Below are 13883 nucleotides of genomic sequence, written 5' to 3'. Positions count from 1 at the left end.
AAATTCTGAAACTATTTTTTAATTTAATTTTTTATCACCATTTTCCAAGTCCCATAGCGGTTTAATTTTTCGAGATATAGCCAAGCGATTCTATGCGCACAGGCACTCCCAATCGCCTCCGGGTATCATGTGCTTTTGACAACTAGCACTGGGTGCCAGGAGTCGTCCCACACCGTTTCCAGCACTTTAACACCCTGAATGCTGCGATTGAACTCATGATCGCAGCAATTCAGAAGAGGGAAGAAAGTCCCTCTGCCCTTCGATCGGAGACCCCGCGACGTCATCTCGTGATCCCGATCGATGCCATGGTTACCTGATGATGTCGGTTCTAACGTTCTCCACAGCTCTGTCACATGTGCTCAGTGTTGCGCTCATCCGTGAAGAGCACAGGGTGCCAATATCAAATCTGCCAATTTTGGTCTTAGGCAAATACCAATCGTCCTGCACTGTTGGGCTGTAAGCTCAACACCCACTTGTGGACGTCGAACAATCTTCAAGTCAGGTTTCTGACAGTCTGAGCAAACATGGATGTTAGTGGTCTGCTGGATGTAATTTTGCAGGGCTCTGGCAGTGCTCCTCTTGTTCTTCCTTGCAAAAAGGAGGAGGTAGCAGTCCTGCTGCTGGATTGTTGCCCTCCTGCGGCCCCCTCCAAGTCTCCTGGTGTACTCGCCTGTCTCATGGTATCTGCTCCATGCTCTGGACACTGTGCTAAAAGACACAGCTACTCTTGCCAAAGCTCACATTGATGTGCCATCCTTGAGCTGCCCTACCTGGGCAACTTCTGTGGGTTGTAGACACGGCCTCATGCTACTGTACAGTACGTCTAGGGGTGAGAGCAATGACAAAATGCAAAAGTGACATAAACAGCCAAAAAGTGAAATGGTATGTGTTCAGCCTTTGGAATAAATAACTGCAATCAATCGCTTCTATAACCATGAACAAGCTTTATACGCCTCTCAACTGGCATTTAGGCCACTCTTTTGCAAACTGCTTCAATTCTCCCATTGGGAGGCACCTTCTCCCAATAACAATTTTAAGATCTCTCCACAAGTGTTCAATGGGATTTAGATCCGGACTCATTGCTGCCCACTTAAGAACTCTCCAGCACTTTCTTTCCCTCCCATTTCTGGGTGTTTTTTTTTTTTTTGTTTTTTTTTTGTTTTGTTTTTTTGTGGTCATTGGACTGCTGGAACACCCATGACCTAGGCAGGGGTGGGGAACCTCAGGCCCCAGGGACATTTACGGCCCTTGATGACCTTTTATCAGGCCCCCGAGCAGATTTCAGGTACCACATTCTTCTGCAGGGAAGGGTATTTTGATTACAACCATCTCATTAATTTCTTCTTGCTCTGTTAGCACACACACGCAGTGTTCACTACTGAACACTGAAGGGCATGCAATGGAAGATTACGTCCTGAAACCAGTGCCAGTCAGAATATACACTGCTCAAAAAAATAAAGGGAACACTCAAATAACACATCCTAGATCTGAATGAATGAAATATTCTCATTGAATACTTTGTTCTGTACAAAGTTGAATGTGCTGACCACAAAATCACACACAAATCATCAATGGAAATCAAATTTATTAACCAATGGAGGCCTGGATTTGGAACCATACTTAAAATCAAAGTGGAAAATCAAATTACAGGCTGGTCCAACTTCAATGGAAATGCCTCAAAACAAGGAAATGATGCTCAGTAGTGTGTGTGTGGCCTCCACGTGCCTGTATGACCTGCCTACAATGCCTGGGCATGTTCCTGATGAGGTGGCGGATGGTCTCCTGAGGTATCTCCACCCAGACCTGGACTAAAGCATTCGCCAACTCCTGGACAGTCTGTGGTGCAACGTGACGTTGGTGGATGGTGCGAGACATGATGTCCCAGATGTGTTCAATCGGATTCAGGTCTGGGGAACGGGCGGGCCAGTCCATAGCTTCAGTGCCTTCATCTTGCAGGAACTGCTGACACACTCCAGCCACATGAGGTCTGGCACTGTCCTGCATTGGAGGAACCCAGGGCCAACCGCACCAGCATATGGTCTCAAAAGGGGTCTGAGGATCTCATCTCGGTACCCAATGGCAGTCAGGCTACCTCTGGCGAGCACATGGAGGGCTGTGTGGCCCTCCAAAGAAATGCCACCCCCACACCATTACTGACTCACTGCCAAACTGGTCATGCTGAAGGATGTTGCAGGCAGATCGCTCTCCAAGATGTCTCCAGACTCTGCCAGGTCTGTCACATGTGCTCAGTGTGAACCTGCCAATCCAGTTGCGTATTTGCCAATCCTGGTGTTCTGTGGCACGTGCCAAGCGTCCTGCACGGTATTGGGCTGTGAGCACAACCCCCATCTATGGACATCGGGCACTCAGACCATCCTCATGGAGTCTGTTTCTAACAGTTTGTGCAGACACATACACATTTGTGACCTGCTGGAGGTCATTTTGCAGGGCTCTGGCAGTGCTCCTCCTGTTCCTTCTTGCACAAACGCTGAGGTAGCGGTCCTGCTGCTGGGTTGTTGCCCTCCTAAGGTCCCCTCCACGTCTAGCTTTTTTTATGTCTGCCGGCAATGGGGTTCTCCTGGATCTCCTGTCATATCGTTTCGTTTCATTCAAATGTCACCTGATGGCTGACTAGCCTGCTTTGCAACCTTTTATCAATTTTTCTCTGCTTTCCACATCCAGGGAGATTAGCTTCAGTGCCATGGGTTGTAACCTTCTTGACTATGTTGCTCACCGTGGACAAAGGAACATCAAGATCTTGAGATGCACTTGTAATCTTAAAATTGTTGATATTTTTCAACAATTTTGGTTCTCAAGTCCTCAGTTTTCCTCCTTTTTTTTCTTCATACTTAGTGTGGCACAGACACACACAATGCAAAGATTTAGTTAACTTTTTCCCTGTTTATCTGATTTTAGGTGTGATTTCCATATTGCCCATACCTGTTAGTTTGCATGAGGATCACATGCTTGAAACAAAGTTGTTTACCCAGAATTTTGGAAAGGTGCCCATCCGGTCATGAAGGGGTTAGTTATGGGGCATTGCTTCTGTTCACATGAGCATAGTGGAGTCCTGATGGTGGTAGGTTGAGGCTGCTTCTCCTTCCTCGATGTTTGTTCGCTCCATCTTTTGCTCCGAGCATTCTTGTTCTAACACAGAGTAGCACCTTCTCCAAGCTAAATCACCCCTTTCCCTGTAATGGCTTGATAGAGCACATTATCCCCCTCACCACCAATTTGTAAAGGCAGCGCTGAGTTCCAGATGGTAAAGTATCCTCAGTGGTGTTCCTTACAGCACTGCAACTGACATCTGACCTTGTGAATGGTGATCTCAACCTTGTGCAAAACTGCTCAGGCATGGAAACCCAATCCGAGAAACTCCTGACGCTTGGAGAGGAGGGACACAAATGAGGAAAGACTCAAATTCAACTCTCACTCTCTCCAAAGCAGAAACAACACAGAGGATATTACACGTTAGTACTGGATGGTGTGGCTGTGACTCCAGCTCTAGTATGATAGTGACACATTTGTAGTGTATCTCATGTGGGTCTGTCTCTTTGCAGCTACTTCCCCTGCTGTCTACATGGATTTCTTTGATTCTGTCACTTAATCCGCCAATGAGCTGATCGGCGGTCTTCCCTGATGACATTAGTTAATTGGTACAAATAATCAGTGAAGAAGACCTAGGGGAGACGAGGTTCCTAATAATTGGGGGAAAAGGGCCTCATTAGTAACAATAGCAGAAAATTAATTCACTGAATCTATTAAACATGAAAATTTCTTGGTAGAATTAGGAATAGTTGTAATGCAAAGGTATCAGCTATTCTGAAAAAGCTAAATATCCAGAACAAACCAACCTGGAGGGCCCATTGCATGTTGGTTCACGGGCCTGCTCACAGCTCTGTTCAGTATAGCAGGAGCCGCTACTCTGGTGAGTGGGTGCACCACATCATCCTCACTGAGCCACCTGCAGTGTATGAGCTGTATGCAGCAGGATCCGCTGAGTTCAGGAACCATTGATCCGAGAGGCGATCATTCCCTACCCACCGCACTGTACAGCACCTCAATGCACGCACTACATGTGTGTGGCAGGAGCCGCTACTCTGGTGAGTGGGTGCACCACATCATCCTCACTGAGCCACCTGCAGTGTATGAGCTGTATGCAGCAGGATCCGCTGAGTTCAGGAACCATTGATCCGAGAGGCGATTATTCCCTACCCACCGCACTGTACAGCACCTCAATGCACGCACTACATGTGTGTGGCAGGAGCCGCTACTCTGGTGAGTGGGTGCACCACATCATCCTCACTGAGCCACCTGCAGTGTATGAGCTGTATGCAGCAGGATCCGCTGAGTTCAGGAACCATTGATCCGAGAGGCGATCATTCCCTACCCACCGCACTGTACAGCACCTCAAGGCACGCACTACATGTGTGTGGCAGGAGCCGCTACTCTGGTGAGTGGGTGCACCACATCATCATCACTCAGCCACCTGCAGTGTATGAGCTGTATGCAGCAGGATCCGCTGAGTTCAGGAACCATTGATCCGAGAGGCGATCGTTCCCTATCCACCGCACTGTACAATGCCTCAATGCACGCACTACATGTCTGTGGCAGGAGCCGCTCGCCGTTACACTGGCGATTGGGTGGTGATGCATCATTCGTGCTCAACTCCCACTTCCCTGGCTGGTGAGTGCAGGCCTCAGCATCCTCTACACCAGGGGTCCCCAACCTGTAGCTCGGGAGCCACATGTGGCTCGTAGTCCCATGAATTGTGGCTCACGGCTGTCTGCCAACTTGGTGCATTAGCTACAGATTTAGTAAACTGGTATGAAGAGCACATCTCAAAATGGTGAACTTTGTGAGTAGTCCTACAGAGAAGAGCAGACCTGGGTACACATCTACTGGTCTTGGGGGTTTAGAGATAATTTACGGTAAGTATGGTGTGCTGGAGACAGGATGATACTACCGGTCAGAGGAGGTGCTTGAAGATGGATGTGACTTTGTTGGGAGTGCATGATGGGAGAATGCTGAATGTGGTGGGAACCCCTGGATCTTGGTATACTGCTTCGGGGTGATTTGTGTGGAAAAGCTATGCTTATCATTATACCCTTAGGCCGGCTTCCCATTGCGTTAATGCAGTCCGTTCAACGCATAGCGTTGACGGGCTGCTTTAACGCTATAGCATACACGCCATCGCGTTGTGCTATACCGCTAGCGCAGATGATTCATCTGCGCTAGCGGTGACAGACCCGGAAACGCTGCATGCAGCGTCCGAGGGTCTGTCTCAGAATGACGGCACATCGCTAGCGCATGCCAAGTATGGCATGCGTTGGCGATGCGCCCGACAATAGGGGTTAATGGCCGCGTTAATGGACTGCGTTACACAGCGTTATGCCGTGGTGTAACGCAGTCCGTCTAACGGACTGCATTAACGCAATAGGAACCCGGCCTTAATGGGGGCTTTGGTTGCCACTACTGTGAGGGGGGCAGTAGCTGGATGTGACTCACGACCCTCTTGCAAAGCAGAATGTGGCTCTCAAGGTCAGAAAGGTTGGGGACCACTGCTCTACACTATAAGCAATTAGATGTCAAGTCACCCACACAGATAAATGCCTCATGTGGTCATCCAGCCACATGGTGGCAGTATTTCAATTTCAAACTACCATAGGGAACACTAAGGCGGATATAGATGTACCGTATTTTTCCGACCATAAGACGCACTTTTTTCCCTCCAAATTTGGGAGGAAAGTGTGGGTGCATTTTATGGTCGGAATGTAACGTGTGGAGGGGGCAGCGGCTAGTGGGATCACACTGGGATCCCACTTTCAGGAGGCAGAAAAATGTCACTGCTGCCTGGAATCAGGGCTGGGGAAACCACATGGTCCCGATGATTAAGTGCAGTGAATATTCATTAGCCGCTTCCTTGCCCACCTGTCAGCTGAGCAGTGAGTGGGGAGCAGCACATGAATACTCCACTTAAGCAGCGGACACACATGGTTTCCCCAGGGCTGGATTCCTGCAGCAGCTGGGGAGATCTGTGTCCAGTGGAGGAGGGGGCAGCATCAGGGGCCGGAGGAGACAAGAGCGCCGCAAACCTGCCTAGGCTGGACGCTGAGTGCTGGGCATAAGGACCTGTGTGATGTTATGAAGTGGGCGGGCTGGAGCATCACATGATGGCACAGAGCCCTCCCTCTTCTGATGTCATCACAGGTCCTTCAGACTCCCCACTAGAATCTGCTGGCTTCCTCTTTTGACCTGTGCTGTGGAGAGGCAACAAGAGGGAGGTCTCTGTGGTGTCATGGTGATGCTCCAGCTTTTTACCTCACCACAGTGTGGCTGGCTGGCTGCCACAATTAAGCAGTTAGTCTTTACAATACACAATAAAGCACTCTGCCACTCCTGTGGTGAACTATAACTCCCAGCATGCCATAGGATCTGCAGGACATGCTGGGAGTTATTGTTCTCCCATGGGATTTTAAAGCGGCACTCCAGTGTTATTTTGCAGTGCTGGAGTGGTGCTTTCAATATAAGCCCTGCTCCCCCATTCTTATACTCGCCCTCCAGCATCTTCATATAGTACTTCACAGACACCACACTGGTCCCGCAGCTTCCAACATAACATACTATTATATATAATAACACCACATATAATAGTATGTTTATGTTATTAAATATTTTACCACATTTTTTTTTTTTTTTTTGCTTCAATTATTTTTTTCCCTATTATCCACCACTAAAACCTTGGTGCGTCTTATAGTCCGAAAAATACGGTATTTTTTTTCCCCTCACTTTGGTGATATAATACGATACTGCTTTAACCCCTTAGCGACCGCCGATACGCCTTTTAACGGCGGCCGCTAAGGGTACTTAAACCACAGCGCCGTTAATTAACGGCGCTGTGGAAAAAGTGTATAGCGCCCCCCACAGGCCGATTTTCTCCGGGGTCTCGGCTGCCGAGGGTAGCCGAGACCCCAGAGAACATGATTCGGGGGGTTTTTAACCCTCCCCGCATTTGCGATCGCCGGTAATTAACCGTTTACCGGCGATCGCAAAAAAAAAAAAAAAAAAAAAAAGCGATCTCTTTTTAATTTCTCTGTCCTCCGATGTGATCGCACATCGGAGGACAGAGAAAAGGGGTCCCAGGTGGCCCCCCAATACTCACCTAGCTCCCCCGATGCTCCTCGTGTCTCCCGGTGGGCGCCGCCATCTTCAAAATGGCGGGCGCATGCGCAGTGCGCCCGCCGGCCGGCACCGGGAGAATCTTTGGGGTCTCGGCTGCCTGGGGTAGCCGAGACCCCAAAGAGCATGATCGGGGGTCGGTTTTAGCGACCCCTGTTTTGCGATCGCCGGTAATTAACTGTTTACCGGCGACCGCAAAAAAAAAAAAAAAGTAAAGTGTAATTCTCTGTCCTCTGATGTGATCGCACATCAGAGGACAGAGAAATAGGGGGATTCGGGGACCCTAGCATACTCACCTAGGTCCCTGGATCCTCTTGCTGCTCCTCCTGGCCGCCGGCAGAAGAACATGGCGGACGCATGCCCAGTGCGCCCGCCATCTGTCTCCATCTGCCGGCCGGCAGGAGAACAGCGGTTAGGGCTAAAATTAGGGTTAGGGGTAGGGTTAGGGTTAGGGTAGGGGTAGGGTTAGGGCTAGGGTTAGGTTAGGGGTAGGGTTACGGCTAGGGTTAGGTTAGGGGTAGGGTTAGGTTAGGGGTAGGGTTACGGTTAGGGGTAGGGTTAGGTTAGGGGTAGGGTTAGGTTAGGGGTAGGGGTAGGGTTAGGGCTAGGGTTAGGGCTAGGGTTGGGGCTAAATTTAGGGTTAGGGTTGGGGCTAAATTTAGGGTTAGGGTTGGGGCTAAATTTAGGGTTAGGCTTCTTTCACACTTACGTCGGTACGGGGCCGTCGCAATGCGTCGGCCCGACATACCGACGCACGTTGTGAAAATTGTGCACAACGTGGGCAGCAGCTGTAGTTTTTCAACGCATCCGCTGCCCAATCTATGTCCTGGGGAGGAGGGGGCGGAGTTACGGCCACGCATGCGCGGTCAGAAATGGCGGATGCGACGTACAAAAAAAGTTTCATTGAACGTTTTTTTGTGCCGACGCTCCGCCAAAACACAACTGATCCAGTGCACGACGGACGCGACGTGTGGCCATCCGTCACGATCCGTCGGCAATACTATGGGCAAAAAACGCATCTTGCGGGCACATTTGCAGGATCCGTTTCTTGTCCAAAACGACGGATTGCGACGGAATGCCAAACAACGCAAGTGTGAAAGTAGCCTTAGGGCTAGGGTTAGGGTTTGGGCTAAAGTTAGGGCTAGGGTTGGGGCTAAAGTTAGGGTTCGAGTTGGGATTAGGTTTAGGGTTTGGATTAGGGTTGGTATTAGGGTTAGGGTTGGGATTAGGGTTACGCTTGGGATTAGGGTTAGGTTTGGGATTAGGGTTAAGGTTAGGGTTGTGATTAGGGGTGTATTGGGATTAGGGTTAGGTTTGAGGTTAGGGTTGAGATTAGGATTAGGGGTGTGTTGGATTTAGGGTTTTGATTAGGGTTATGGTTAGGGTTGACATTAGGGTTGTTTTGGGGTAAGGGTTGTGATTATGGTTAGGGTTAGTGATTAGGATTATGGATCAGGTTGGGATTAGGGTTAGGGGTTGGAGCTAGAATTGGGGGGTTTCCACTGTTTAGGTACATCAGGGGGTCTCCAAACACGACAGCCAATTTTGCGCTCAAAAAGTCAAATGGTGCTCCCTCCCTTCTGAGCTCTGCCGTGCGCCCAAACAGTGGGTTACCCCCACATATGGCACATCAGCGTACTCGGGATAAATTGGACAACAACTATTGCAGTCCAATTTCTCCTGTTACCCTTGTGAAAATAAAAACTTGGGGGCTACAAAATCTTTTTTGTGAAAAAAAAAATATTTTTTATTTTCACGACTCTGCATTCTAAACTTCTGTGAAGCACTTGGGCATTCAAAGTTCTCACCACACATCTAGATAAGTTCCTTGGGGGGTCTAGTTTCCAAAATGGGGTCACTTGTGGAGGGTTTCTACTGGTTAGGTACATCAGGGGCTCTGCAAATGCAACATAATACCCGCAGACCATTCTATCAAAGTCTGCATTCCAAAACGGCGCTCCTTCCTTCCGAGCTCTGCCGTGCGCCCAAACAGTGGTTTACCCCCACATATGGGGTACCAGCATACTCAAGACAAATTGGACAACAACTTTTGGGTTCCAATTTCTCTTGTTACCCTTGTAAAAATAAAAACTTGGGGGCTACAATATCTTTTTTGTGGAAAAAAAAAATATTTTTTATTTTCACGGCTCTGCATTATAAACTTCTGTGAAGCACTTGGGCATTCAAGGTTCTCACCACACATCTAGATAAGTTCCATGGGGGGTCTAGTTTCCAAAATGGGGTCACTTGTGGGGGATTTCTACTGTTTAGGCACATCAGGGGCTCTCCAAACGCGACATGGCGTCCGATCTCAATTCCAGCCAATTCTACATTGAAAAAGTAAAACGGCACTCCTTCTCTTCCAAGCTCTGCGGTGCGCCCTAACAGTGGTTTACCCCCACATATTGGGTATCAGCGTACTCAGGAGAAATTGCACAACAACTTTTGTGGTCTAATTTCTCCTGTTACCCTTGTGAAAATAAAAATTTGTGGGCAAAAAGATCATTTTTGTGTAAACAAAAGCGATTTTTTTATTTTCACGGCTCTACGTTATAAACTTCTGTGAAGCACTTGGGGGTTCAAAGTGCTCACCACACATCTAGATAAGTTCCTTAAGGGGTCTAGTTTCCAAAATGGTGTCACTTGTGGGGGGTTTCCACTGTTTAGGCACATCAGGGGCTCTCCAAACGCGACATGGCATCCAATCTCAATTCCAGCCAATTCAACATTGAAAAAGTAAAACGGCGCTCCTTCACTTCTAAGTTCTGCGGTGCGCCCTAACAGTGGTTTACCCCCACATATGGGGTATTGGAGTATTCAGGAGAAATTGCATAACAAAATTTATGGTTACATTTCTGTTTTTACACTTGTGAAAATAAAAAAAATGGTTCTGAATTAAGATGTTTGCAAAAAAAAGTTAAATGTTCATTTTTTCCTTCCACATTGTTTCAGTTCCTGTGAAGCACGTAAAGGGTTAATAAACTTCTTGAATGTGGTTTTGAGAACCTTGAGGGGTGTAGTTTTTAGAATGGTGTCACACTTCATTATTTTCTATCATATAGACCCCTCAAAATGACTTCAAATGTGATGTGGTCCCTAATAAAAAATGGTGTTGTAAAAATGAGAAATTGCTGGTCAACTTTTAACCCTTATAACTCCCTAACAAAAAAAAATTTTGTTTCCAAAATTGTGCTGATGTAAAGTAGACATGTGGGAAATGTTATTTATTAACTATTTTTCGTGACATATCTCTCTGATTTAAGGGCATAAAAATACAAAGTTTGAAAATTGCAAAATTTTAAAAATTTTCGCCATATTTCCGTTTTTTTCATAAATAATCGCAAGTAATATCGAAGAAATGTTACCACTAACATGAAGTACAATATGTCACGAAAAAACAATCTCAGAATCAGCGGGATCCGTTGAAGCGTTCCAGAGTTATAACCTCATAAAGTGACAGTGGTCAGAATTGCAAAAATTGGCTCGGTCATTAAGTACCAAATTGGCTCTGTCACTAAGGGGTTAAACAAGACCTAACGCTGAGCATTGTTTTTGTTATTGCAGTCTCTTGGGAACAGAAGGATTAGGGTGGACATAGCTGATCAGGCGCAGGATAAAGGTAAGTTCCTTCATTTGTGCAAAATTAGGCATTTAAGTTTATAAATCACCCGTAAGGTTTTAACACCGTTCCAACTTGAGACATACATGTACTTTGCACAGCAAGTGGTAATGTTTGGAGCTGAGTGTTTCGCTTGCTGAAGAGGTTAATCCTATGCTGGTTAGAAACTTGCATCTCCATCTCGCATCTCTTCCTGACCTGGTCATTTCTTCTCCCTGTAAAATCTGGCCAGACTTTCTCTTCCTCGCCAGTGAGTTTTACTTCCTAGCTCCTTGGAGTCGCTGTGCTGAGTTGAAGATCGTTGTTGCTGCTGGAGATACACTAACATTTCTGTCTCAGGCCTTCTGGGGAGGAGACCGTTGGGGTATAACAGGAGAACAGTACGGCCGGTGGCCCAAACCTTCTCTTTTTCACGGTACCTTTGGGAGCAGGAATAGTTTGAGTCCCATCCCTAGGGACAGTACAGGGCCCCTTTCCCTATTTACGTACTGTCACAGCCTGCAATGTATCCAGCACAATAATCCTTATTTAGACCCTAATGGATTAAAAAGGGAAACAAGTTTAAAAAATGACCAAAAGATTCATGCCACCCAATTTCTTCCCCCATTAAAAATAGACATTAAATTTTTAGCAAAAAATAAACGTTGAATTTTGGCCACTGCAATAGGTTATCAATAAAAATGCAAGCTTTGCACCAGGGCTGTGGAGTCAATGAGCCAAACCTCCCACTTTGACTCCAACTCAATTTCCCTGACTTTCAATTCCACGACTCGGACTCCACAGCACTGGTCACTACTGAGCATGTGCATAAAGTGCAGCACAGATTCATCTAGACTAAAAGCCGAGATCCTTGGATCAGGAACAGAACAGACATTTATAGGACATTTCTCCTTCGCCTCATTGGGGGACACAGACCGTGGGTGTATGCTGCTGCCACTAGGAGGCTGACACGAAGTGATACAAAGAAAGTTAGCTCCTCCCCTGCAGTCAGTCTGTCCATTTTATATCGACTCCACCAAAATGGACACAGACTCCACAGCCCTGCTCTGCACCCAAAAAACCAAGCTCTCGTACAGCTCTGTTGTGCTCCCCTGGCTGGTGGCATGGAGTGCCCCCTGGCTGTGCGGGTCACATACTGCTGTAGCTGCATCACTGCTATAGACGGAGTGTTCTTCAGCTAATGCGGCACCCCCACCTCCTGCAGTCGGTCTATAGTAACGGAGACGTTGACATGGACTTTGCTAAAAGGACAGTGAACCAAAGGGCGGCACCATAACTTTAGGGTGTTTAGGGCATAAATCCTCCCCCAAAAATTTTTGAGAGTTGAAGAATTATTCTTCAGGTCATTTTCTATTAGGCCAGGTTCACATTGCGTTTGGCGTCCGTTAGGCGGACTACGTTACAATGCGGGGTATCGCAGTCCGCTAACGCCACCATTCTGTCTTATGTCGGACGCATCGCTAGCGCACGCCCACAATGGGCATGTGCTAGCGAAGGGCCGTCATTGAGTGACGAACCCCGAGACGCGGGCTGCAGCGTTTCCGGGTCCGTCACCGCTAGCGCAGATAGAGCTAGCAGATGCTCTATCTGCGCTAGCACTCTGCCATACCGGCACTTGCGTTGACAGCAGCCCGATAGCGTATGTGTTGAACGGGCTGCTGTTGACGCAATGTGAACCTGGCCTTAAATAAACATAAGTTTGAAAATACGGCTCTGTGTTATAACATATCCGCCATTAGAATGTTAACTCTGCAATTCAGCTACTTACTGTAACGGCCGCATTCACACCTCTGTTGAGACAGGACAGGAGCGGACGGCTGTAGATACTCAGAGAATCGCAGTGATTGTGCAAATTCACTCTGGTCAGTGTCGGCACAGTGATCCGATGGAGGGAAAAATGTCTTCATCTTCTCCATTGTGTCAGGGCGTGGAAATATGACTGCGTGATGTCGTTCAATGTTTTCCATGCACTCATTGACTTGCATGGCCGAGTACAGGGAAAATATCAGATCCTTCTCTGGCATGGCGGTCTTTGTCCGAGTAAAATATCAGCCGTGTACGGCAGCATGTACTACCATTAGTCCGAGTGCGATCTGATGTTTTGCGGAATCGCACTCAAACCAAAAATATGGTCTCCTTCACGTGTCCGATCCAAGTATAATCTACGGTGCTTTGCATTGCACATGTAATGCAGCCCGGATCACCAGTACTAATACAAGTCTATGGTTCCACGGAAAAAGGCGTCAGTGTGCTGTCCAAGCGTAACATTGCAATGTAAAGAGAAGCTTTGTAACTCTTCTTTATCCATACTGAATAAACAGTGATGGTAAAAATGGACACACGGATGACACACTGATGGTAACAGACCCACGGATGACACACTGATGGTAACAGACCCACAGATGACACACTGATGGTAACAGACCCACAGATGACACACTGATGGTAACGGACCCACAGATGACACACTGATGGTAACGGACCCACAGATGACACACTGATGGTAACAGACCCACAGATGACACACTGATGGTAACAGACCCACAGATGACACACTGATGGTAACGGACCCACAGATGACACACTGATGGTAACGGACCCACAGATGACACACTGATGGTAACGGACCCACGGATGACACACTGATGGTAACGGACCCACGGATGACACACTGATGGTAACGGACCCACGGATGACACACTGATGGTAACGGACCCACGGATGACACACTGATGGTAACAGACCCACGGATGACACACTGATGGTAACGGACCCACGGATGACACACTGATGGTAACGGACCCACAGATGACACACTGATGGTAACAGACCCACAGATGACACACTGATGGTAACGGACCCACGGATGACACACTGATGGTAACGGACCCACGGATGACACACTGATGGTAACGGACCCACGGATGACACACTGATGGTAACGGACCCACGGATGACACACTGATGGTAACGAACCCACGGATGACACACTGATGGTAACGGACCCACGGATGACACACTGATGGTAACGGACCCACGGATGACACACTGATGGTAACAACGGACACACGGATGACGCCAGTAC

The 13883-nt window shown here is 47.8% G+C and overlaps 1 protein-coding gene across 2 annotated transcripts in view; it reads left to right on the top strand.

The window, feature by feature from the left end:
• The window catches only part of EIF4B (eukaryotic translation initiation factor 4B), a 52634-nt gene that overhangs the window by 20921 nt on the left and 17830 nt on the right, over window positions 1-13883 (top strand). For both annotated transcript variants that reach the window (XM_069758795.1, XM_069758794.1), the window contains exon 5: window positions 10744-10798. In XM_069758795.1, the coding sequence (XP_069614896.1) occupies window positions 10744-10798 (55 nt within the window). The remainder of the gene's footprint in view (window positions 1-10743; window positions 10799-13883) is intronic.

This window comes from Ranitomeya imitator, chromosome 3, assembly GCF_032444005.1.
Source record: "Ranitomeya imitator isolate aRanImi1 chromosome 3, aRanImi1.pri, whole genome shotgun sequence".
Taxonomy (NCBI): Eukaryota; Metazoa; Chordata; class Amphibia; order Anura; family Dendrobatidae; genus Ranitomeya; species Ranitomeya imitator.
Note: the sequence above shows the minus strand (reverse complement) of the source record. Positions and strands in the feature narration are given on the sequence as shown.